The sequence below is a fragment of the Pecten maximus genome, chromosome 5 (genome assembly GCF_902652985.1).
Source record: "Pecten maximus chromosome 5, xPecMax1.1, whole genome shotgun sequence".
Taxonomy (NCBI): domain Eukaryota; kingdom Metazoa; phylum Mollusca; class Bivalvia; order Pectinida; family Pectinidae; genus Pecten; species Pecten maximus.
This window is the reverse complement of record NC_047019.1, coordinates 25,608,847-25,636,268: the sequence shown is the minus strand read 5'-3', so window position 1 is coordinate 25,636,268 and position 27,422 is coordinate 25,608,847. Positions and strand designations below refer to the sequence as shown.

The following is a 27,422-nucleotide window of genomic DNA, read 5'->3' as shown; positions in this document are numbered from 1 at the left end:
CGTGTTCTTAATGGGCTGGATATTGACTATATTAGGTATCTCATTTCTGGTATTCTTGAATGGTTATATAATTGACCGCATTATATATATGTTTTACGTCCGTGTTGTTTTAACTATATAGAAATATAAATCTTTAACGTACATATTTCGTCTAACCACTGTTTTGCAACAAGAAAAATAGATCACATCAAAAATGTTATATATTTTCACCATGTTTTATGAAAAAGATCAGACGCCGCATTTGGCAATATGACGTCGTAGTCGAAAACGAATCCAAGAAATATGTTAACACTATCAATTACTACTTTTAGCTTCGCTTTTCCATGCACAACGTCCGACAAGAGAGGGTAGGAGTAAAGCTCTATGAGATGCTAGACACTGACAAGGTCACCTGGATGCATCTACCTATAGAATCTATTCCTTCCAAGAGTCCTAAATGGAACCACTATAGCGCCACTCTTCCTGTAACCAATGGCAGGTAGGTGTACCTGGCCAATGGTAGTGATATATATAATTGCAATGATTTGAATTTCCTTCTCGGTTTAATAATTTTAATCTATGCTGCTCTCTCTCTTACTGATAAATGTTTTCGAGCATTAAGTCATGTTGAAAATATCATGCTGTTCAAGCTGCCTTCACAGATGCTGTATTCGTTTTATACTCTAACTAGATATCACAAATATCTTGCTCGTCTCAAACATGTGTCAATCTAGCGAAGTAACGACTAACCTAACACAATCATAACTAGCATTACCAGTTCCCTAATGACTCTCGGTCTTCGTTATCAGGTTTGCCCTGGAGATTTGGGCGACAGTATTTATTTCGGAGGACATTCTGATGGATTTCGTTTCTCTTTCCCCAGACTGCTTTAAACAAGGTAAGACCAAAAATGTGCCTGAATTCTCGAAAAAGCACGAACACATTAAACTCTTAGTTTAATTAATGCAGTGAGCATAATTATTTGTCTTAAACATTGTAATATCGTGATGTATCAGGATAAGTCGTGTCGTGTCAGATACATTTGATAATATCGCCGACTGTAGTCAAGTTGTCGTTGATGACGCCGCTATGGAATAAAACACAACCAATATGAACCCCTGTTGGTCACGTATATGAAATAACATATTGTTTGTGTATAGCTTCGGTGGATGTGGACACTCCCTTAGTCTTAGATTTTATTATTAGCCTGCCCTGGTCAATATCACAATATTGGGGCTAATAGCTGTATTCATCTTCACCAAGATGATAATTATATAACATTAATGTATTGACTGAAATCGATAAACGTCGTGCACTCAAACATCATGAAATTATACTGTACGATTATTCCTTTCTTAATTTACATTCTTTTACCCTAATGCTATTTGTTTTAGCCGGTTGGTATAGGTATTGACCTACTAACCCATTAATGTCGGTCAAGTAGACAATTAGATGTTAACCAACACAATTATCCGTAAAATGTCCCATCTAATCAAGAGTATTTATTGGTATAATCTAAAACGATTATCGGTCCTATCAACGTCTATTAGTTTGCCATCATCGTGATGTATAGCCGGTCCTTATTCTGTACGTGTGTCCACACAATCAACCTGATTGGTAAGTCAAGACCCGAGTGTATGGATGAAAACAGCATGGGCTTATCATCTTTAATGATTCCTTACATATCGATACTAAACGTTTCTCAACATTAAGACACTAAGTATATAATTTGTTGCAATTCGGGGCATGACCTGTTAACTGACAATAACTTGCATACAACAGTGATTCAATCTTAAATTCTTATCATCAACAGAATCCGATGTGCACAACGACACCATGATGTTCTTAAGGGTAATGGAATCAGAGAGAGAGCGATCCGGGGTAGTACTAATCGTACTCGGGACCATAACAGGGCTTGTAGCAGGCCTCACGGCACTTTCTGTGGCATTGATAGGTAACTATTATGGCTAGGCGATTTGGTGCCTTAGGTCACGAGTCCAAGGCCCGGTCAGGGCACGAACCATAAAGTTGTTTCCTATCGTCAGTTGTGTTGCTATGTTATATACATATATACGCAGTTATTTGTATTCATGATATGCTTTCAGTTTCACTAAGTCTGTAAAATAGTTATCTAAACGCATGAAGTTATTCTCATCTCATGTAACCTACAGCAAAAAAATAACGAACCCAAAAAATGTTTTCTTTTTCTAACCCACTTTTAACCTTTATACTTTTCATCAAGGCAGTTCTGCTCCCTTCATCCGTTTTGCAATTTGAATAAGAAAAAACACACATCATTGAGTATGTATGTAATTTCTTTTTTTTTAAATGGTACTTTCTTATGTCTGTTAAGTTACTCAGATTCTTAAGATTGCTAATGATGAATATTTATACGAGGTATCTTAATTTCATTGAAATACAGTACATCTTGAAACCAATAACGACATTTATAACATTGACGTTGCGTTAGTAGTGATAAGACGTCGCAGAAAGGCTGTAGAAGGTCCGTGTAGGAAAGCATTCTCGCCTAGAAAGAACTCGTCTCACTCCTCAACCACAACTTCCACCACCATGTCCTGCCTGGAAGACAAGCACACCCTCCAAGACGAGGCTCTACTAGCGGAGGACACTACTTCCGACCGCCAGGCATCCCTAAACGGAAGTATCTGCAACATGACTATTTCACCTTATTACGAATGGATTCAAGAGAGTGAGGAAATGATCCGGAATATCCCCAGGTCCAAAATCAGACTTGTGAGGTACAGAATAATGTAGCATTTTGTAGTGGGCATTCATATTTAATGATTTTGAATACTGTGAGTTAGGGTATACAGTATTACCGTTAAATTGCAAAAAGCTCTATAGTAAAACTAATAATATTCTGTTTTAGCAAAAACTACTTGTATTTTGATATAGTCCAAGGTAGCAAAGATTCTCATGCTATTTTGCATTCTTATTTACCAAACAAGAATTAATCCCCATAAAAAACGCGACGTCTTCGCCACTGAGACATTAAGTAGCTAATGGCTTCAAACTATAAGGAGGAAGTAAAATTGATAAATCGAATAGACTATCGGGCCGACGTTTGATGTCATTTATAACCTTATGTCATTTACGAAATTTTATGAACGTAGAAGTCCAGCATCATTTTCATGTCTTGATAATATGTTAAAAAAAGATCTGACATGCCATTTGCGATCTGTGACATTCTACACCGTTAATCTAGCTTTTCTTTATTTCCGTGCTTTGTTTCATTTCAGCATGATCGGTAAAGGTGCCTTCGGAGAGGTGTTTTATGGACTCCTGGCGGACGTGGCTCATTTACGGAAGGAATTACCAGTAGCCATAAAAGTAAGCCGACCGTCGGAAATAATCCCAGACTTCTAGTGATATGAATGTCTATAGAATAATACAGACATAAATCAACATTAAGTATTTTCTAAAGGTATTATCTGGACACCAACAGAAAGATGCTTATAGTTTTTAACGGAGACACATACATTATACAAAACCAGATATACTATGTTAATGCAGTTCATTCTTTTGTTTTTGTATTTCAGATCAAGCGTAATTTTTAATGTTCAATTCCTTGTTTGTTTTGTTTCAGACGTTGCCGTCTTTGTGTTCGGAGCAAACAAAATCCGAATTCTTCTTTGAAGCAATTATCTTAAGGTAAATTAGTTTGATATTTCTCTATTCTTATGCATGAAATAAAGGACCGTCTATATTGAAATATTGAAATCCATCTTGTGGAATAAATAAAAGAATGGTATACTGCGAACATTTCAAGGAAGTAATTACTGCAAGGAAACCTGTTTGTTCCTTTCATTACTGTACAAAAATAAATTGATCCATAAACACATTTTTTTCTAACCTTTATTTTATTGATGATAAAAATTTGCGAACATCTCTTAATGTCTTCGTTCTAGTTTTGCTTATTTTTGATTTATTTTTTCCATTACCAGTAAGTTCAAGCATCCAAATATCATACGATTTTTGGGGATCTCCATCGATGATCGATCAATGTTTTTGATATTAGAATTGATGGAAGGGGGAGACCTCCGTACGTTTGTCAGAGACGCCCGCCCAAGAGAAGTAAGAGTTTATATCGGTTGTATATCACAGTATAAAGATAATATATATATTTGTAATCGCCTGTGATAACGAAAACATACCACAGTAAGTCTTGCTGATTTTTGGGAGTTATTCAAAATGATTTGAAGTCACATAATGATTACCTCCATCACGTATCAGAGTTGCAGCCCGTATCGTGGAATTGGAATTAATATTTTTAATGTATTTCATGACTCATCACAATACAAACATACAAGATGCATGTTTAAATAAAGCAAAAATTTGTATATAGATAAAACGTTCAATTGAATGGTATGTATTACATAATTGTAAAACATCATATTCAAAGATACAGATACTGGTATATAACGGCAGATTAACAGCATATATCTGATAACTTTGATATACTAACTGAACCCTACAAATTAAACGACAAACCACACTCCCCTGATGGTGATGTTTTTTTTTCTTTCTATAGAATTAACGTTTGTGCTTCTCATTTTTCAGAAAGGTGAATGTTCATCACTCAGCACATTGGATTTATTAAAGTTATCTTTTGATATAGCGAAGGGCTGTCAGTACCTCGAGAGTAACAAGTTCATTCACAGGTAACTTATACTAATATCTCACAGTTCAGGAATAATATTTGAAAAAAAAACACTTTAATAGTTCTGTAAATAACACATTTATCAGTTCTTTGGTTAAAGCCTCGAAAAAGGTCAAAATATTACGACGGCTTACCACATTATACCCACAAATAGTGCAGAAATATATTTTATATTCGTACTTAGAGTGAGGGTTATGGTAATGTTTTAACGTCCTTATTCTCTGTTGGTTTATAGGTATGTTTTAACCAAGTAGGATTTATTCGGCTCAACTTTCTCTTGTAATATGACAAACACCTTCTAGAAGTTTCATACTTTGCTGTCGGCCATTCATGTTGCTGCATTTCTCTTATGTTTACAGAGACATAGCCGCCAGAAACTGCTTATTGACAGAAAAGGGCCCAAATCGTGTAGCCAAAATTGGAGACTTTGGAATGGCGAGAGACATTTTACGGTATTCTAAATATTTTCTTATTGACATCTGAGTAATAAGATGTATTTGGTCTTTGCATAAGTTCTGTAAGAAGGTATTACAGTAACACTAACTACATTTACATGCATAACTATCATTCATTAACAATGACGTCCTGTAAATGTATCTATGATACATGCATATTGTTAATACACTCGAGCTTAGATTCTCTCCCAGCTTCAAGAAATTGTATAGTTGGGGTCATATTCGTACCTTGTACATTCCTTTTGTTGAAGTATTCGTCCTTCCTAATCTTAAAATGTCGTCTGTTTGATACAGGAATTTCATGTAGATATATACACTTAGCCGTCAAAGAAAGACTTCCGCTTCACCTTTAAGTTATATTAACCGGTCTGCTAATTGTTGTAAGAATTATCGGTCTTTTTCACCTCTTCATCCAGATTTTGGCGTTTCTTTTAATCGATTTCCAGCTATGTATATTGTCGTCTCATATCATCAACACGTTAGGCCCTTTGCATTACTGACGAGTTCTAGAAGGACGAGCCATCTGTATGGCGGAGTATAATTTTTTTTTTTTGCTCTGTGTTGTCTAACTTTCTATATATTTTGAAAAGTTCTTATATTTCGTGTGTCTTTTATGCAACCATTAGAGTACCAATCATGGATATAAATTGTTCCAAACCATATTTAATTCAGAAGTAACCGTTCGTTGATTTGTGCTACAGCGTTGCAGCATATAGTAATGAACATAAAACAACAATATACACAATGTTAAATATCAGAAACTAAAAATACAATCAAGTAGGGACGGGCCAGATTTATACTGAATGATGTCCTCAAAGGTACAGTTGGGAGCAAACTAAACTTGGTACCAAGTGCACTTCGTAGTGCACACGTAGTGAACAACGTAGTGCACTAGACTAAACATCGTAGTGCACTTGAGTTCACTACGATGTTAACTCTAGTGCACTACAATGTTAACTCCAGTGCACTACGATGTTAACTCCAGTGCACTACAATGTTAACCCAAGTGCACTATGATGTGCACTTCAGTTCTTGGATTAAATGTTGTTATGAGCTATATGATTTGATGTGTTGTATATTATGTGTGCAATTCAAGTTTTGAAGGTATAGCTACCCATGTTCGTGTATGTAGCACAATTAAACCTTCTGTCTCAATACTAATTTAGACTTGCTGACAGAGAGATTTCTTATTTAGACTTAAATATAATATATTCTGTCATAATGTCAGTCTTAACGTATAAAGGCCAGAGGAATTCAATCCATGCCAGATGCAGGAAATGTGTATTTTTAATACTATGCTAAAACAATATGAAATATTTAAGTTCCATCTTCAGACATTCTAGTGGTTTGATTTTATATGTATTTCATGTTTGTAAATGATGTTTTAATGAAACCTGACTACAGGTACATTCATCTTGTCAATTAATAACTTACATATTATGAGAGGATATCTATAGTTAGATAAGGTATCGGTATAATGCCTGCTATAAATGGACCCCCTTGGAGTTAATTGGGGAAACCGGCCTGATCAGGTGTGACCCACATCACACAGGGTAATTACTATGTAAGAGACTACAGGTGTGAGAGTAGAACAATAGGGGATAATTACAGGTAAGGTCTAACCAACAGATCAGGTCCAGATTCAGGTCCTTTCAGGTCCATTCATGTCTTTAGGAGGACCCCAATTTTCACACCTTGGTCTTGTATAGTCATACCTGAGTGACCGACAGGTAAATTCCATGTAAAAGTGGTCAGTCAAATGCAACATTTTGTAATCAATCATTTCAGCAAAATAATAATGATAAGTAATTAACCTCCCTATAGACATTTGAACAAATTTCATTTGTTTATAATCTTATAAATATAATAATGTAATAAGTAATGAAAAAAGTAATCAAATTATAAACATATTTGTTTTACCTTTTATTTTTAAGATCTAGTCGATGCAAACATTTGGTCTAGCATGACTGTAACTATAATTTTTGACACTTGGATTTGACCCATACATGTACTCTAATACACACAGCTTGGTGACACAGGTAAACTCACAAGTTTTTGTTTGGATTTTAAAAACCTTTATAATATTATCTCGAAAGTCTTATTATAAAAGTATATAAACTTGCAAACCAGTATTTTTATTTCTCAATAATAATCAATAATTTAAAGGGGAAACTAATTTATACACTTATTAGGTACATACGATAAAAATTAGATTGGGGACTGATTATATATAATTACATGAGTGTTTAGGGGAGGGGTAGCCATGCATGACTAGTACAGTACCCGTACAGGTAAACCCTTAATTAAGCTAAATGCCCTTTGGCCATGCCCAGAACAGCTGGACTCCTTGTGCCAGATTCCTCGGCTGTGTGTTCACACCTTTCAACAAAATAACAATCATAATCCCATTTTGTGTGATTTACCTAGTCTGGAAAGACTATATACCTGACGGTATACAAACTATAACATTTATGTTGCATGTACAATATATGTTTCAATGAAGGCAGAATCAATATTACTTGATGTTGATCGATTTAATTTTAATTTCAAAACTGGTATTTTCCATGCTTCCTTAATTATAATTAATCTTAATTTAGTGTAAATGCATGGATGCAATGGGTGGATGTAATGGGTGGAATTAATGGGTGGAATTAATGTAATATGATACCTGTATTTTGTCAGTTTTTGTGTATATTCTATTTACCAATACGTGACATGTATTATACTTATAAACATGTAATAAACATATCTGAAATAAAAGTAAAATGTACACACCATCATGAACATACACAATTTACATGGACTAGTCCCTGTATATATATTTTTGAAATTTTGTTTTAATGAAACATTTATATGTTCAAGAGATTATGCATTGTATATCAAATACTTTGTATGTATTGACTCTAGTGCACTACGATGTGAACTCAAGTGCACTACGATGTTTACGCCAGTGCACTACAGTGTTACCTCTAGTGCACTACGATATTAACTCCAGTGCACTACGATGTGAACTCAAGTGCACTACGATGTTAACTCAGGTGCACTACGATGTTAACTGGAGTTAACTTTTGTAGTGCACTGAAGTGCACTAGACTACCAAGTTTAGTTTGCTCCCAACTGTATATAAACCCCGATAACAAATGAAATGTGAGCATAATGACGTACAATGTAGGTGAAGTCTGTAGAATGAATATAAGCAAAACATATGAACCTTAAGCATTATGTCTTTTTATTATTAATAAAGGAGCGGCCCATAAAAGAAAATGCTGAATTGTCTAGCAGTCTCACTGTAAACCTAGAGAAATCATCGACCGACGTCTCAATCTATAGTGTAAATAAATACCCAGAGTCTCATTGTAAAGCATTTCCCCTCGATCTTCGATCCCTTCTCGCCACACCCTCAGACAAATAGAATCCTGTTCCTACTAATAAAGAATATAGTTATTTCACAGAGAAACGGAAAAAACAACCGAGTATCATTTTTCTAGTTCCCTATTGTCTACACATTTTCTTGCAATACACGCTGAACATGATACCTCCAGCAACACATCCGTATGAAATATAACTAGATAAAGCATTTCAATATAAATTGTAACTGTATACGGTCCGGAACTTGTTGCAGAACTTCCTTCTCGCGTAGACTCACTTGCTAAACAAACAGATGGTTCTCATAAGTTGTAATATAGGGTTTAATAAAACCAAAAAAACGTTATGCATTTATACAAAAAATGCGTTTGTTTACCAGAGTTGACTGGTTTTATAGTCTAGTATTGACGTAACAGACATTCTAATGTTAAAGCTTTTCTGTAATTTACAAGAAGACCTACAAATAAAAGCATCACTTTGCTACCTTAGCTGTTTTGATAATTAGTTATATAACACATACCATAAGTACAAGTAGACACACCTCAAAAGATTCGGCGCGCTCATTCTAAGATAAAAGAGATTAACTGACAGCATCTTGCTTTTTATTATCATGTTGTGATGAATCTTAATTTACCTATGTATTTAAATGAATCCGTGCAGACGAAAAATGCGCTCAAAATATGTGCGTTCATTTCATTAACAACAAAGTTACATTGAACATATAATATGTTTTTCAGATAAATTTGTTCGCAATAGTCCTCCATCTCCAAAGGACATGTGTTACGTATATAGGAAGTAATTATTGAAATGGTTACATATTTAAGAAGAATCCCTTTATGAAAAAATAAAATATTACATGTTATTACGAAAGTGCGTCCTATCTTGTTCCCCCTGTACTTTTGATGACGTCGTTTCTCGTTCAATTTATGATTTAATACAATCTATGTTGAGTTTTTACATGCGGTATCATGCTACAGTTTTCCCCTAAACTCAGATAATGAACTTACGATGTCTGATTTATAATTTAACTCTTATTGCCAATTTTATAGATAGCGTAGTATGTTATAGGGGTAAAAATAACTAAACACATGTACGGAATTACGGTAATGCTTCCAATAATGCTGTGGTGGTCATAAAGTGATACCAAATTTCACATTCCTCGCCTTTGAAACCTTAAAGAAATAACTTTTTATCTGTTTAACAGAACAAACTACTATCGGAAAAACGGATCTGCTATGATACCTGTGAAATGGATGCCATCCGAAGCATTCATGGACGGAGTGTTCACGTCCAAAACAGATGTCTGGTAAGTAGTGTTCGGTAATGTTCTTGTTATGATCCATTCAGTGTACGATTATGCAGCTTGACATTAACTAATTTAAATGATATCCAATTTTCATTGGTTTATAAAAAGTCATTCACACTATCTGTTCTTATGGTAGCAACAAACGCCGAAAAGAAAATTGTGTGGAAATATTTTCTACAATTTCTCTCAATGATATTTTTTGTTTACATAAATCAAGCTGACAAATCATTTGTATTGCCCAATATAATCCATTTCTACAAATAATACATAAATCATCAGTGAAAGTAAATTATTTTCAAATCGTTCCCCTCGTTTTCTCACATATAAATGATGATGTCTACGGTTATTTACTAGCACGTTCACAAAGACCTGGCATGGTATTGTTGCATATTTCCGATTTAAACAAAGAAACACAAAGTATTATATGATTTGACTAACATTATTGAGATTTCGCCTTGTTTTGTTTGTATTAAGAATAGACCAACATAATGAATCACATTGACCTACCTCACACTATTATGAAATTAAGATAAGATGTGATTGGCGATGTATTTGTCTGAATACCGCCCGCTGTAACCTAGCCTCTTCGGTAACATTCTGGCAGTTTTCCATACTGGTGAAAATCGTGACTATTCAAAGGTTAGGCGAATACTCCACATTTTCAGAAAAAATAACCTAATAACATACTTTAATGCGTACGATACGATAGTCGAGTTTGCTAAAAACCATATTTATAACGTGTTCCTGCACATGGTATACTTAATGTACAATGTATATTGACACTTATCTTGACAAGGCAGTCGTTCCCATACAGTATTCTGTTCCCAAATATTGTCTGATTTAGTTTGATTTCGTAACTAGCAACATCTGATATGTGAGAGGCATACCGCCCCCAACTCAACAGTAAATGAATAAAGCAAAAGCTAAAGTTCTCGTGCTATGAAAATGATATGATGAATGATTTGTGAAATTCTACTGAATACTAAATATTGATTCATAAATGAAAAAAAAAATGTTATGAATCTTCTTGCATGCCCAAGCCATAAGACTGGGTTTGTCATTCGAGTAAGTTCCGACATGAAATCTCACTAACTACAACATTATCATCAATAATCCAGACCATCACAACACGTCACGACTACAAATGGCGACCCGAACTGTACTGTGGCCTCGAAATGCAAATTTCTTTACAATATAATAGTATATGTACTCCTCTCGAGTGGCTCCACTATTTATCAACCAAGTCTTAGTGAAAATTATTTCTATACATGTAATGCTCAACATAAATAAAATGTCAATAAGCTACACTGATTGCAGAGAATATAAAACGTCGATAAAATATAAGAAATCACATAATAGAATATCTTTGCTTGATGCATGATTGGTGAAACGTAAACAATCATGCTTTTGTCCATAGATAATAATTACTTCCAATAGTATATAATATTAAAACACAAGAAGGTAATATTCGACCAATTTTCATTAGTCAATACAAGTGTGATTCCTACAATTACGAAGCTTTGTCTATTACAGGGCCTTTGGTGTAGTCTTATGGGAGGTTTTTACCATGGGGTTTGTGCCTTACCCAGGAAAGACCAACGCTGAGGTGATGAAGTATGTCCTTGGACATGGTCGATTGAACCAGCCACCGTTGTGTTCGGGAGAATTGTAAGTAAATGTTCATTTGGGCATTCGAAATGTGACAAATATCAAAATACATTCATGTTGGAGCCGTTGATTTGACCAGCATTTTGACCGGATGATATGACAGTGTCTGACCTGCTTTGTTAACCATGCTTTTGAACTAAGATACGGCATGGAGACTTACTGTAGCAAGGGAGAGAACTCCGATGTAGGTTTAATACGTAAATGTAAGGCAAACTTCAAGCCGAAATAAGGGGCTATCATGTGTATTTCAATGATTAGACATTAGCCATATCAAAACAATATCAATAATACAGAGATCGATATAACAAGTAGATTTCGATAAAATGAACTGCTCAGTCGATCTGGCAAAGTTATGTTTTTGGTATGCACAAAAACATCTATTTTCTAAAATACGGAGCTATTTATGTTGTCCTCGACATAAATTGTGACGTCACAAATTCATTGGCGTCACGTGTAGTTTAGAACTACTCATGTAACTGGGTCAGATAATGGCAAATTCAGCTTCAGAGAAAGCAGCTCTGCAAACGCATTTTATTTTGTAATCACTCTGGTACTCATTGATGATTTTATTATATTTAACAGATATGAACTGATGAAAAAGTGTTGGAAATCGAAACCCAAAGACAGACCTTCATTTGTCTCTATAGTGGAAACCATGACCAGAATCAAATGCGTAAGTTAGAGATGAGTAAAGTATTAAATAGACAGAATGTATGAATTTTAAACTGCATTATATGTGGTATGCTTATATGACTTACTAGTGACGCTAGGGGCCAACACATAGAAAATCCTGAAAAGAATCAAAACAAAATGGGCCTTTACGGATGTCACTAAGTGCTAACTAACGCTCTTATTTTACTCATTGTGCTGGAGGTTGGGACGCTGTATATGTTTTAAAGAGCAGTGCATTGTGTGGCTTTGTGACACCGTTCTAAAGTATAAAATGTGATGTGCTTTGGATGAGGACAATTGGGAAAGAAATTTTCATCTACATTGTATATTTAGTTAATAATATCTATATGGTTTTGAAATAGTCTGGCAAATATTTGAATGTATTTGTATCTTTAAATAAATTTATAATTAAAAAAAAAGTTAATTCATCAAAGTAGAAAGTTGTTTTCTCTTGTTTCTTTCAGGAACATAATAATGTTGATTCAATCAAGCTTGAAAATCTATCAAAGGACCCAGCCCCCTTCGTTATAGACGTCGGAGGTGAACCGGAGGAACAATGTCTAATAGAAAATCATGGGAACGAACTAAACAATATGATCAATTCACGTACGTGTTCACCTGGTCACGTGTCTCTTCACAGTATGAATACGCCCGGAAGTGATGCAATCTCTTGAATTACCTGAGCATATATGTATACAATCATAGAGTACATTATCTGTGTATCGACAGCACAATCACGTGTAGAAGTCGACCGAAATATAACTTTATATTTTTTGACATTTGTGCCATATCAATCAAATAGTGGAGCTGAAGAGGCAAAAATATGGACCGGAAATTGTTTGGCTATCTTGAAATAACTGTTTGAAATCATGCTTTCGATATTGGATGTATATACATTATGTGTGTGTGATTGTACATGTATGATATCTGAATAAGTATTGGTATTATGTGTGGGAGAAAGTTTGATGAGGAAAATTATAAAGATATGAAAGTACAATGTATATAATATACTGTGCAAACTACCATAATTACGATTGACTGATAAGCATTGACAATTAGCACCGTTCAATCTAGGTGATGTTTCATTACAAAGTCTGTGATATGTGTTTAGGGTTGTGAAAGTGTACTATTCCAGTGGTAAACGAAGTATGGTTGAGTAACCGAAATGTCATTTATGTGTTGTACAATGTATGCGTATTTTACATTGCAACGAGTTTCTTCATGATATTGCCGTTTATTATTGATATCTGATATGAAAATGGTTTATTTCCTGGAGCATGGTGTAATGAAAAGCGTTACCAAGGGAAGGGACCAACACTTTGAGCATATAGGGCAATTTTAGAATTAAACCAGTTGTAACGCAAGACGTTGATGATAACCGAGACGATTGGACACAATGTTTGTGATAGCTAATAAGGGCATATTATGGAATTATCTATATGACACTACGAAAGACACAAATGATTAAGCAAAACCTCTTGTTGAGAGGAATTAATTGAAGTCGTTCTCTACTTCATAGACAATATTTGTGTATTGATTGATGACAAATATTGTTGTCATTGTTACTTGTACATTATTAAATAGATATTGTATTTGAATTATTTGGTTTCTGTTGAAGATTTAATTTCAGCAGATTTGTTTATTGACGAGCGAATTGTCAACGTTCCTATTTGTTATATGTTCAATTTTAATTCCAATTAAATGGCTTTTAATGTAACCTATTTTTGACTTGTACTGTTTATAGATATTCCTATAATTTAGTTATGTAAGATTTTGCGACACTTATTGAAGAAACACACAAACGAGGAACTTGAGAGGTTACACATCACCCTGTTCTCCTCATAGGCAATAACTCTGTTCAATAATCCCAACAATAAAGTAAACAAAAGAAAGACTTCCAGCGACATTTCATTCTCTGACGATTGTGAAGAACCCGGCAAAAAAGCAACTTAACCAAAGCAAGGCGACAAAAAGGGAGTTTCAAAGAATAAAATTACAAGAAAAACATTGAGGTGGACAATCCCTTAAAATAGATTGAAACTGATGAAATGTTAGACCACAGCAGGAAGAGATCCCATGTTACCATCAATCATAATGTGTTTTATCGTGTTGGGTGTACAAAAAATAGGGTAAAAGACAAAGATAAATTTGTGAAGGAAACCTCTTATAATGAATTACTTAACAGAGCTGCCTTTACGGACACTGTTTACATGCATTACCTATAAATGTTTGAGACAAGTGTCACTTTGTTTCGCGACAAATTGCAAGTAAAACGGGTGTAAAATTTACCGTTACATTAGCCATCAGATGACAACAGGATGAGTGCTCTCAGGGAAATCACAAGGATATATAAGATTCTTAAAAGAGTAATGTCTTAAAGGATATGATTAAAATTCCGAGATAGTTGTTGTATTTAAAAAGAAATTAATTTCAAACAGATTATCCCAACATTAAAATATATGATTCACTAATTTTTCAGTATATGCTGAGAAAATTGATTAAAAAATCACCAAAACAAACTTAAATTCCACACTATTTGGTTTGCTTTACAATATGTTATACTGCTATGAATTAAACAAAACAAGAGAGAAATGTTGAAACTATTGATTCATGAATAATTAGTACTGTAACAAAAATAGTCAATGTGTCCAACAGTACGTCCTAAACATGACTGTCCCAAGCTGCCTACGCTTTCATTCCGTTACATTATAAATTCACACAATGTGGGTATATACTTATCATATTTCTATGCTGTCAAACAAACTTTTCTAATACAAATTTTACATTCAACATTGATCACAATCAGAACGCTAAAACAGAAAAGAAATACATGTGTTTACCTAAGACACTTGGAAAGTAACAAAGACAATACGATCAGGTGTACCAGCTCTTGTTCTAACATGTCAATCTAGATATAATCAGGTGTTGGTTACCTACTCAAAATTTCAACCGTTTTGATGATCATTTAGCACATCGTACTTAATACATGACAAGTCAACATTCGTCTTACATCTGATGTCCATTACTCTGAAAAATTGTGACTTTATGGCAGGTAAGTAACAAACAGGCAGGTAAGTAACAAACAGGCAGGTAAGTAACGAACACAAAGCGTTTTCGAATTAGACACAATTTCTACTCGTTCACTGGCTCTAAATAGATTGCCGATTCGCGTATCGCATTAGTATCGATCTCATCATCGATCATATCATATACGTTGTCTGTTCCGGTATGTAGTTCTGGAACAGGACTGGACCCGCCCGCTCCAGACACAGTGGTGGAGACCGTCGCCCCAGACCGGGAACTGGAGCTGTCAGCCCCAGGATTGATGCTTGAAATATCCGTCGACATGGTTAATAGCGTCCCATGACCATCCTCAGAAATGTTCTTTAATTTCTCCTCCAGCTGTAGGTTTTTCCTGAGAAAGCAAACAATAGTATTTGACAAGATCTGGTTCAGATCAGATTAAATTTTCGTTTTGATGTCATTATATTCAACTTCTTTCAGCTTAAACTGATTCCAGCTATTTTCTTATTGAACCATCTATACCACATGGATATGCATTTATATTTCCATTTTTATTGGTGAAAAATGATACTTTACGATTTCCCTGCTGCCTACTCCTAGCGTTCAACTAGCACCTTCTGAATATGGTATATAATGTAAAAGTGTAGTGCTTACAATCAAACAGGTTCATTATGAACGATGTAATGGTCAATGTTTAAAAATTATAGAACACCTGTTAACTCACACAGCTTCATTGCTCTTAATGTATGTGTCCTGTATTAAGATGGCATTCGGTACTTAGGACAGAGGTATAAAATAGAAAATATCCATGTTAGTGTAATAAACGCAACGCTACTATGTTACTCCTACTATCTTACTTACCTTCCATAGTAAACCACTGTTCCAACAACCACGACAGCTGCCAGTAAGTATCCAAAGACAAGCGTTATAACGAAACTTTCAACTGGAAAACGAAAATCATATATAAACGTAACAGAAAACATATCGAAATGCAATATTCCATAAAAAATTATATATAAAATATAACAACATGTCATTATAATTATGCAATCTGACAATGACAAAATTAGTTATTTTCGAATATGCTATTCATAACTTAATATATATTTATACATGTTATCTGATACAAATATCGATTCTTGAAATATAGTGCTAAATAATCATACCCGAAATACACTGAGGCTGCATATCTGAAACTAAAGCATACAATACGTTACAATCAATGCTTCAAATTCTTAAAAACCATTTACCGATTATCAAATAAACGTCGCCAGCATAACAGAAATATCATCTGTAAACTGATTCATACGATTAGCTACATAATTATATCAGTTTACATGTAAAACCATTAAAAAAGTCTTGCTAAGAGTCTTGTTATATGGATACAAGCATTTTGATGTGTTTAATTTGTTTTACCTTTAAGATAGAGGCATGTTTAGATATATCAGGTACTGAAACGCTATCATTTAGCTATTTAATCTAAGCCAGAAACTTGAAATTTACATTTAGTTTATCAAAGTGATATATTATTATCAAAGTACAATGATGAGAACCTGTACTGCTTGTTCGGGGAGTTGTAGATACGGTTTGGTCGAGTTCTCGGACTTCTGATTCAGATACACATTGTGGTAGGCCGACGGTTGTCGTTTGCTGATGTGATGCACACGACATAGTGATGAGTGCGTCGGCAGGAATTGTTGCTGTTTAACACAAATGGATTTATGTCATTTATTAGGCATATATTTAATCGAAGGTACCAAATGTTTTAATTAGATAATTTTAGTCGTTAATCGTTGAAAATTGAAAAATTATTTAACCGGATAGATATTGAACCTCACAAAACCGAGGGACATACGTTAAACGTCATTTTCTATCACAAGTTTCCCTCTCTCTATTAATACATTCTCTATGAGTACTAGAATAAAGATAACTTTACATGTAATACATGATTAGAATCTAACATTGATCTGTTCCGAGGACAGGGATATCTCAACCCAAGTGTTGGCCAGTCAAACCCTTACACCGAGTGTTGGCCAGTCAAACTCTTACACCGAGTGTGGGCCAGTCAAACTCTTACACCGAGTGTTGGCCAGTCAAACTCTTACACCGAGTGTTGGCCAGTCAAACTCTTACACCGAGTGTGGGCCAGTCAAACTCTTACACCGAGTGCTGGCCAGTCAAACTCTTACACCGAGTGTTGGCCAGTCAAACTCTTAGGCCAGTCAAACTCTTACACCGAGTGTTGGCCAGTCAAACTCTTCCACCGAGTGCTGGCCAGTCAAACTCTTACACCGAGTGTTGGCCAGTCAAACTCTTACACCGAGTGTTGGCCAGTTAAACTCTTACACCGAGTGCTGGCCAGTCAAGCTCTTATACCGAGTGTTGGCCAGTCAAACTCTTACACCGAGTGTTGGCCAGTCAAACTCTTACACCGAGTGTTGGCCAGTCAAACTCTTACACCGAGTGTTGGTCAGTCAAACTCTTACACCGAGCGCTGGCCAGTCAAACTCTTACACCGAGTGTTGGCCAGTCAAACTCTTACACCGAGTGTTGGCCAGTCAAACTCTTACACCGAGTGTTGGCCAGTCAAACTCTTACACCGAGTGCTGGCCAGTCAAATCTTACACCGAGTGCTGGCCAGTCAAACTCTTACACCGAGTGCTGGCCAGTCAAATCTTACACCGAGTGCTGGCCAGTCAAACTCTTACACCGAGTGTTGGCCAGTCAAACTCTTACACCGAATGCTGGCCAGTCAAACTCTTACACCGAGTGCTGACCAGTCAAACTCTTACACCGAATGCTGGCCAGCCAAACTCTTACACCGAGTGTTGGCCAGTCAAACTCTTACACCGAGTGATGGCCAGTCAAACTCTTACACCGAGTGTTGGCCAGTCAAACTCTTACACCGAATGCTGGCCAGTCAAACTCTTATACCGAGTGCTGGCCAGTCAAACTCTTACACCGAGTGTTGGCCAGTCAAACTCTTACACCGAGTGCTGGCCAGTCAAACTCTTACACCGAGTGTTGGCCAGTCAAACTCTTACACCGAATGCTTGCCAGTCAAACTCTTACACCGAATGCTTGCCAGTCAAACTCTTACACCGAGTGCTGGCCAGTCAAACCCTTACACCGAGTGCTGGCCAGTCAAACCCTTACACCGAGTGTTGGCCAGTCAAACTCTTACACCGAATGCTTGCCAATCAAACTCTTACACCGAGTGTTGGCCAGTCAAACTCTTACACCGAGTGCTGGCCAGTCAAACTCTTACACCGAGTGCTGGCCAGTCAAACTCTTACACCGAGTGCTGGCCAGTCAAATCTTACACCGAGTGATGGCCAGTCAAACTCTCACACCGAGTGCTGGCCAGTCAAACTCTTACACCGAATGCTTGCCAGTCAAACTCTTACACCGAGTGCTGGCCAGTCAAACTCTTAGGCCAGTCAAACCCTTACACCGAGTGTGGGCCAGTCAAACTCTTAGGCCAGTCAAATCTTACACCGAGTGATGGCCAGCCAAACTCTTACACCGAATGCTTGCCAGTCAAACTCTTACACCGAGTGCTGGCCAGCCAAACTCTCCCACCGAGTGTTGGCCAGTCAAACTCTTACACCGAGTGTGGGCCAGTCAAACTCTTACACCGAGTGCTGGCCAGTCAAACTCTTACACCGAGTGCTGGCCAGTCAAACTCTTACACCGAGTGCTGGCCAGTCAAACTCTTACACCGAGTGTGGGCCAGTCAAACTCTTACACCGAGTGCTGGCCAGTCAAACTCTTACACCGAGTGTTGACCAGTCAAACTCTTACACCGAGTGCTGGCCAGTCAAACTCTTACACCGAGTGCTGGCCAGTCAAACTCTTACACCGAGTGCTGGCCAGCCAAATCTTACTCCGAGTGCTGGCCAGCCAAATCTTACACCGAGTGCTGGCCAGCCAAACTCTTACACCGAGTGTTGGCCAGTCAAATCTTACTCCGAGTGCTGGCCAGTCAAACTCTTACACCGAGTGCTGGCCAGTCAAACTATTACACCGAGTGCTGGCCAGTCAAACTCTTACACCGAGTGTTGGCCAGTCAAACTCTTACACCAAGTGCTGGCCAGTCAAACTCTTACACCGAGTGCTGGCCAGTCAAACTCTTACACCGAGTGCTGGCCAGTCAAACTCTTACACCGAGTGCTGGCCAGTCAAACTCTTACACCGAGTGCTGGCCAGTCAAACTCTTACACCGAGTGCTGGCCAGTCAAACTCTTACACCGAGTGCTGGCCAGTCAAACTCTTACACCGAATGCTTGCCAGTCAAACTCTTACACCGAGTGCTGGCCAGTCAAACCCTTACACCGAGTGCTGGCCAGTCAAACCCTTACACCGAGTGTTGGCCAGCCAAACTCTTACACCAAGTGCTGGCCAGTCAAACTCTTACACCGAATGCTTGCCAGTCAAACTCTTACACCGAGTGCTGGCCAGTCAAACCCTTACACCGAGTGCTGGCCAGTCAAACCCTTACACCGAGTGCTGGCCAGTCAAACTCTTACACCGAGTGCTGGCCAGTCAAACCCTTACACCGAGTGCTGGCCAGTCAAACCCTTACACCAAGTGCTGGCCAGTCAAACTCTTACACCAAGTGCTGGCCAGCCAAACTCTTACACCAAGTGTTGGCCAGTCAAACTCTTACACCGAGTGCTGGCCAGTCAAACTCTTACACCGAGTGCTGGCCAGTCAAACTCTTACACCGAGTGCTGGCCAGTCAAACTCTTACACCAAGTGCTGGCCAGTCAAACTCTTACACCGAATGCTGACCAGTCAAACTCTTACACCGAGTGCTGACCAGTCAAACTCTTACACCGAGTGTGGGCCAGTCAAACTCTTACACCGAGTGCTGGCCAGTCAAACCCTTACACCGAGTGCTGGCCAGTCAAACCCTTACACCGAGTGCTTGCCAGTCAAACTCTTACACCGAGTGCTGGCCAGTCAAACTCTTACACCGAATGCTTGCCAGTCAAACTCTTACTCCGAGTGTTGGCCAGTCAAACTCTTACACCGAGTGTTGGCCAGTCAAAGTCTTACACCGAGTGCTGGCCAGTCAAACTCTTACACCGAGTGCTGGCCAGTCAAACTCTTACTCCGAGTGCTGGCCAGTCAAACTCTTACTCCGAGTGTTGGCCAGTCAAACTCTTACACCGAGTGTTGGCCAGTCAAACTCTTACACCGAATGCTTGCCAGTCAAACTCTTACACCGAGTGCTGGCCAGTCAAACTCTTACACCGAGTGCTGGCCAGTCAAATCTTACTCCGAGTGTTGGCCAGTCAAACTCTTACACCGAATGCTTGCCAGTCAAACTCTTACACCGAATGCTGGCCAGTCAAATCTTACTCCGAGTGTTGGCCAGTCAAACTCTTACACCGAGTGCTGGCCAGTCAAACTCTTACACCGAGTGCTGGCCAGTCAAACTCTTACACCGAGTGCTGGCCAGTCAAATCTTACTCCGAGTGTTGGCCAGTCAAACTCTTACACCGAGTGCTGGCCAGTCAAACTCTTACACCGAGTGGTGGTCAGTCAATCTCTTAGGCCAGTCAAACTCTTACACCGAGTGTTGGCCAGCCAAACTCTTACACCGAGTGCTGGCCAGCCAAACTCTTACACCGAGTGCTGGCCAGCCAAACTCTTACACCGAGTGCTGGCCAGTCAAACTCTTACACCGAGTGGTGACCAGTCAAACTCTTACACCGAGTGCTGACCAGCCAAACTCTTACACCGAGTGCTGGCCAGTCAAACTCTTACACCGAGTGATGGCCAGTCAAATCTTACTCCGAGTGTGGGCCAGTCAAACTCTTACACCGAGTGCTGGCCAGTCTAACTCTTAGGCCAGTCAAACTCTTACACCGAGTGCTGCCCAGCCAAACTCTAACACCGAGTGCTGGCCAGTCAAACTCTTACACCGAGTGATGGCCAGTCAAATCTTACTCCGAGTGTGGGCCAGTCAAACTCTTACACCGAGTGCTGGCCAGTCAAACTCTTAGGCCAGTCAAACTCTTACACCGAGTGTTGGCCAGTCAAACTCTTACACCGAGTGTGGGCCAGTCAAACTCTTACACCGAGTGCTGGCCAGTCAAGCTCTTACACCGAGTGTGGGCCAGTCAAACTCTCACACCGAGTGTTGGCCAGCCAAACCCTTACACCGAGTGCTGGCCAGTCAAACCCTTACACCGAGTGTGGGCCAGTCAAACTCTTACACCGAGTGCTGGCCAGTCAAACCCTTACACCGAGTGTGGGCCAGTCAAACCCTTACACCGAGTGTGGGCCAGTCAAACTCTTACACCGAGTGCTGGCCAGTCAAACCCTTACACCGAGTGTTGGCCAGTCAAACTCTTAGGCCAGTCAAACTCTTACACCGAGTGCTGGCCAGTCAAACTCTTACACCGAGTGCTGGCCAGTCAAACTCTTACACCGAGTGCTGGCCAGTCAAACTCTTACACCGAGTGCTGGCCAGTCAAACTCTTACACCGAGTGTGGGCCAGTCAAACTCTTACACCGAGTGCTGGCCAGTCAAACTCTTACACCGAGTGCTGGCCAGTCAAACTCTTACACCGAGTGTGGGCCAGTCAAACTCTTACACCGAGTGTGGGCCAGTCAAACTCTTACACCGAGTGCTGGCCAGTCAAACTCTTATACCGAGTGCTGGCCAGTCAAACTCTTACACCGAGTGTTGGCCAGTCAAACTCTTAGGCCAGTCAAACTCTTACACCGAGTGCTGGCCAGTCAAACTCTTACACCGAGTGTTGGCCAGTCAAACTCTTACACCGAGTGTGGGCCAGTCAAACTCTTACACCGAGTGCTGGCCAGTCAAACTCTTACACCGAGTGTGGGCCAGTCAAACTCTTACACCGAGTGCTGGCCAGTCAAACTCTTACACCGAGTGATGGCCAGTCAAACTCTTACACCGAGTGTTGGCCAGTCAAACTCTTACACCGAGTGCTGGCCAGTCAAACTCTTACACCGAGTGCTGGCCAGTCAAATCTTACACCGAGTGCTGGCCAGTCAAACTCTTACACCGAGTGCTGGCCAGTCAAATCTTACACCGAGTGTTGACCAGTCAAACTCTTACACCGAGTGCTGACCAGTCAAACTCTTACACCGAGTGCTGGCCAGTCAAACTCTTACACCGAGTGTGGGCCAGTCAAACTCTTACACCGAGTGCTGGCCAGCCAAACCCTTACACCGAGTGCTGGCCAGTCAAACTCTTACACCGAGTGCTGGCCAGTCAAATCTTACTCCGAGTGTTGGCCAGTCAAACTCTTACACCGAGTGCTGGCCAGTCAAACTCTTACACCGAGTGCTGGTCAGTCAAACTCTTAGGCCAGTCAAACTCTTACACCGAGTGTTGGCCAGCCAAACTCTTACACCGAGTGCTGGCCAGCCAAACTCTTACACCGAGTGCTGGCCAGCCAAACTCTTACACCGAGTGCTGGCCAGTCAACTCTTACACCGAGTGCTGACCAGTCAAACTCTTACACCGAGTGCTGACCAGCCAAACTCTTACACCGAGTGCTGGCCAGTCAAACTCTTACACCGAGTGATGGCCAGTCAAATCTTACTCCGAGTGTGGGCCAGTCAAACTCTTACACCGAGTGCTGGCCAGTCTAACTCTTAGGCCAGTCAAACTCTTACACCGAGTGCTGCCCAGCCAAACTCTAACACCGAGTGCTGGCCAGTCAAACTCTTACACCGAGTGATGGCCAGTCAAATCTTACTCCGAGTGTGGGCCAGTCAAACTCTTACACCGAGTGCTGGCCAGTCAAACTCTTAGGCCAGTCAAACTCTTACACCGAGTGTTGGCCAGTCAAACTCTTACACCGAGTGTGGGCCAGTCAAACTATTACACCGAGTGCTGGCCAGTCAAGCTCTTACACCGAGTGTGGGCCAGTCAAACTCTCACACCGAGTGTTGGCCAGCCAAACCCTTACACCGAGTGCTGGCCAGTCAAACCCTTACACCGAGTGTGGGCCAGTCAAACTCTTACACCGAGTGCTGGCCAGTCAAACCCTTACACCGAGTGTGGGCCAGTCAAACTCTTACACCGAGTGCTGGCCAGTCAAACCCTTACACCGAGTGTTGGCCAGTCAAACTCTTAGGCCAGTCAAACTCTTACACCGAGTGCTGGCCAGTCAAACTCTTACACCGAGTGCTGGCCAGTCAAACTCTTACACCGAGTGCTGTCCAGTCAAACTCTTACACCGAGTGCTGGCCAGTCAAACTCTTACACCGAGTGTGGGCCAGTCAAACTCTTACACCGAGTGCTGGCCAGTCAAACTCTTACACCGAGTGTGGGCCAGTCAAACTCTTACACCGAGTGCTGGCCAGTCAAACTCTTATACCGAGTGCTGGCCAGTCAAACTCTTACACCGAGTGTTGGCCAGTCAAACTCTTAGGCCAGTCAAACTCTTACACCGAGTGCTGGCCAGTCAAACTCTTACACCGAGTGTTGGCCAGTCAAACTCTTACACCGAGTGTGGGCCAGTCAAACTCTTACACCGAGTGCTGGCCAGTCAAACTCTTACACCGAGTGTGGGCCAGTCAAACTCTTACACCGAGTGCTGGCCAGTCAAACTCTTACACCGAGTGATGGCCAGTCAAACTCTTACTAGGCCAGTCAAACTCTTACACCGAGTGCTGGCCAGTCAAACTCTTACACCGAGTGCTGGCCAGTCAAATCTTACACCGAGTGCTGGCCAGTCAAACTCTTACACCGAGTGCTGGCCAGTCAAATCTTACACCGAGTGTTGACCAGTCAAACTCTTACACCGAGTGCTGGCCAGTCAAACTCTTACACCGAGTGCTGGCCAGTCAAACTCTTACACCGAGTGTTGGCCAGTCAAACTCTTACACCAAGTGCTGACCAGTCAAACTCTTACATCGAGTGCTGGCCAGTCAAACTCTTACACCGAGTGTTGGCCAGTCAAACTCTTACACCGAGTGTTGGCCAGTCAAACTCTTACACCGAGTGCTGACCAGTCAAACTCTTACACCGAGTGTGGGCCAGTCAAACTCTTACACCGAGTGCTGGCCAGTCAAACTCTTACACCGAGTGCTGGCCAGTCAAACTCTTACACCGAGTGCTGACCAGTCAAACTCTTACACCGAGTGCTGGGCCAGTCAAACTCTTACACCGAGTGCTGGCCAGTCAAACTCTTACACCGAGTGTGGGCCAGTCAAACTCTTACACCGAGTGCTGGCCAGCCAAACCCTTACACCGAGTGCTGGCCAGTCAAACTCTTACACCGAGTGCTGGCCAGTCAAACTCTTACACCGAGTGCTGGCCAGTCAAACTCTTACACCGAGTGTGGGCCAGTCAAACTCTTACACCGAGTGCTGGCCAATCAAACTCTTACACCGAGTGATGGCCAGTCAAACTCTTACACCGAGTGTTGGCCAGTCAAACTCTTATACCGAGTGCTGGCCAGTCAAACTCTTAGGCCAGTCAAACCCTTACACCGAGTGTGGGCCAGTCAAACTCTTATACGAGGGTTGAGATATCCTTGTTCGTGAAACAGATCCAAGTTTGGTGTTGATTTCCTTGTCCATTCGTCCGTTCAGCATCAGAAAGGACCAACATACCTTAGTTACATAGTGTATTACTCACACTTTATCTCCAAACAGTACTTAGAATCACCCTCTAGTAGTTTTGTCCAGGTTATATCCATTGGGGCCACATATGTGCGGATATTTGGAAAGGAAGTGCAGTTGATAATATGTTCGTTGTAACTGGAACGTAGGCGGACATCTGATCCACAATGAGACATATTCGGGTTGGAATCATTACCAAAACTTTTGATATTTAGGAACTGCAGATCATTTGGGTAGTCTGTCTTGTAAACCTTGCATATGCATCTTTCGTTCGATCTGTTTTCGGCCTCGTGAGTGTCAAGTATGATTTGGTGTGAGGTCACATGGTCATCTGAGCACATACGAACATCTAGAAGGAGAATAAAAAAAAACACATGATTATAATATGGGCTCTGCCAGTTACATAACTTTTATGTGTTAGATGTCCCTCTTTAATTTGAATTTATGTTTTCCCTTCGAAATACATGTAAGTAGAACAACCACTTAATCATTCGATAGTTCAATTCAAAATAAGAAGAAAATAATGATAAACGTAAATATTCTTATATCTTCCTTCTTCAGATTTGACTTTGACTGCGAATAAATTAACGTATACGCAGTGAAAAAGGACTCGGCGGATTAATAAGATCGGGAATCGGGTACCATAATTATGACGTCGTCTATTTGTGACGTTACCGGAACGTCAACTAGACGGGTCATTTTGAAAGAACTGATCAACTCAATTTTAGCTTTTCTCCTGTTACCCGATGATCTCTGCACAAAAAGCTAACTTCAAGTAAGTATTTTGTCAAAATATAAACTGAAGATTGCGGAAATGAGTGTATATTTAACTTATCTACGAGGGAAGCTAACAACAAATTGCTGAAGCGTACTGTTCCAAGAGAACATTTGATCACGTCACTACAAAATCCATGACAATGTTTTCTTCGTACTGTATTATAAACGATTTGTTTGATGTTAATATAAATCGCTACCCATAGGAAATGTTCGTTGCCAACTGCGGGCATACTACCGTATACGCAATCAAAATGAGGTACAATCCTTAAATATTCCTTAGATCGAAAGGAATAGTAATAGCAATAGCGATGACAATGGTTCTGGCAATCGAATATACCCTCAGAATACTTTCAGAAATATTACTGGCTCAGCAGCTTATTACATGTAATGATCAAGATCTATAAAACATAATTAGACTTGGATATATACCAGTATGGAAAAGACAGTTTCAGTAACATGGTAATATACATACATGATATATCCTCTTCAGCTGCAGCATCATAACACCGTGTGCCCATCACCGCTATGTCAATACAATTTTGTAACGATAAGTACATTTGTTTGTAACTATTGAGGAGGACAAATAAACATCCTTAACCGATACACAGTGTTATCAATATATCAAGTATATTATATAATTCATGTAACTTCCCAGAAGAGCAAGAGAAGGCAAATGGCTTACTCTAATCGGCATATTGTGTTTTCGAATACGCTATGTAATAACTTGCCAAATGGTCCTTTTACACGTTCAAGGTTTCTCTTACCGTTGGCATATACGTGTATCTTCGTTAGATTCATAAGCCAGAAAATAAGTAATAAAAATAGAAAAATATTCTTATTAGGATTTACCGCCCTTCCATGATGTACATACAACATAATACATGTATATGGACAACTGGCTGAAAATGTAACACCCCTCTTACATGTATTTATAATGGCTTTCCTTTTTTCACCGATAACATTGCGTAGTTACATCTATATACAGAACTTTATAACCACCGGCCTACGGTCAGTACAGGGCAGTTGCAGGAACTGATCGTAGGCCGGTGTTTTTTCTCGGAGCACTCGGGCTTTCCTCCACCTCCAAAACCTGGCACGTCCTTTAATGATCCTAGCTGTTAAGAAGACGTTAACCAAAATAAACCAAACCAAACCAAATCAATCATGTACAGAAACGACCTGATCAAAATACGCCTAAAATTCGAGGATTTCTGCCAAAATCAATTCATTGCGAATTTTTAACTATTTTATATGGTGGCATATTTCTGCCATCGAGTTGCCGACTTACGACTTAAATATGTCGACATATTTCTGAGATGTCGACATCATAAAAAATATGCCGACATAAACCGAAAAATATGTCGACATAGTAGTTTACTTACCGAGATACATAATTATCTAGGAAGTGGCTGGCAGAAATATGCCACCGTGCGATATAAAGCCGAGTTTCCGACTTCCTAGATAATTATCACGGCATTATTATCTCGACAATTAAGCTAATAAGTCGACATATTTTTCGGTTTATGTCGACATATTTCTTTATGATGTCGACATCTTCTCGGAAATATGTCGACATCTTTATGTCGTAAGTCGGCAACTCGATGGCAGAAATATGCCACCATAGTATATGATTATATACTTTACAAATTATGTTATATAGTAACACTATTATAATGTTATGGATGAATATCAAAATAAAATAAATTACATTAATAACATTTTAAAATCTTTAACCTTCTTGTAGCATTGATAAACTCATGCACACACTCCAACAAATACTCATTCTGTGCATCTGTAAAATAAGTACTTCCATTTAAAGTCATATCTTGTGTGACAGCCATGTTCATTATTAAACTGTACATCTTGTATAAACTTT

General features: G+C 39.4%; 2 protein-coding genes across 3 annotated transcripts in view; one reads left to right on the top strand and one right to left on the bottom strand.

The window, feature by feature from the left end:
- LOC117327652 (ALK tyrosine kinase receptor-like) overlaps positions 1 to 13,848 on the top strand; it is a 43,875-nt gene extending 30,027 nt beyond the window's left edge. Inside the window, exons 8-20 of one of the 2 annotated variants that reach the window (XM_033884724.1) lie at positions 312 to 478; positions 789 to 877; positions 1,793 to 1,933; positions 2,450 to 2,738; positions 3,240 to 3,330; positions 3,587 to 3,651; positions 3,945 to 4,074; positions 4,561 to 4,661; positions 5,020 to 5,112; positions 9,686 to 9,787; positions 11,321 to 11,455; positions 12,038 to 12,128; positions 12,592 to 13,848. In XM_033884724.1, the coding sequence (XP_033740615.1) occupies positions 312 to 478; positions 789 to 877; positions 1,793 to 1,933; positions 2,450 to 2,738; positions 3,240 to 3,330; positions 3,587 to 3,651; positions 3,945 to 4,074; positions 4,561 to 4,661; positions 5,020 to 5,112; positions 9,686 to 9,787; positions 11,321 to 11,455; positions 12,038 to 12,128; positions 12,592 to 12,801 (1,704 nt within the window). In that variant the 3' untranslated portion in view covers positions 12,802 to 13,848. The remainder of the gene's footprint in view (positions 1 to 311; positions 479 to 788; positions 878 to 1,792; positions 1,934 to 2,449; positions 2,739 to 3,239; positions 3,331 to 3,586; positions 3,652 to 3,944; positions 4,075 to 4,560; positions 4,662 to 5,019; positions 5,113 to 9,685; positions 9,788 to 11,320; positions 11,456 to 12,037; positions 12,129 to 12,591) is intronic. The other variant, XM_033884725.1, reaches the window with a different exon arrangement.
- An 814-nt stretch (positions 13,849 to 14,662) lies between these two features.
- LOC117326678 lies at positions 14,663 to 16,342 on the bottom strand. The gene is made up of 3 exons (XM_033883403.1): positions 16,318 to 16,342; positions 16,013 to 16,094; positions 14,663 to 15,542 (listed from the first exon to the last, which is right to left on the bottom strand). The coding sequence occupies exons 1-3, from the start codon at positions 16,337 to 16,339 to the stop codon at positions 15,260 to 15,262; spliced, it is 387 nt and encodes a 128-aa protein (XP_033739294.1). The 5' UTR covers positions 16,340 to 16,342; the 3' UTR covers positions 14,663 to 15,259.
- Between the last annotated feature and the right edge of the window lie 11,080 nt (positions 16,343 to 27,422).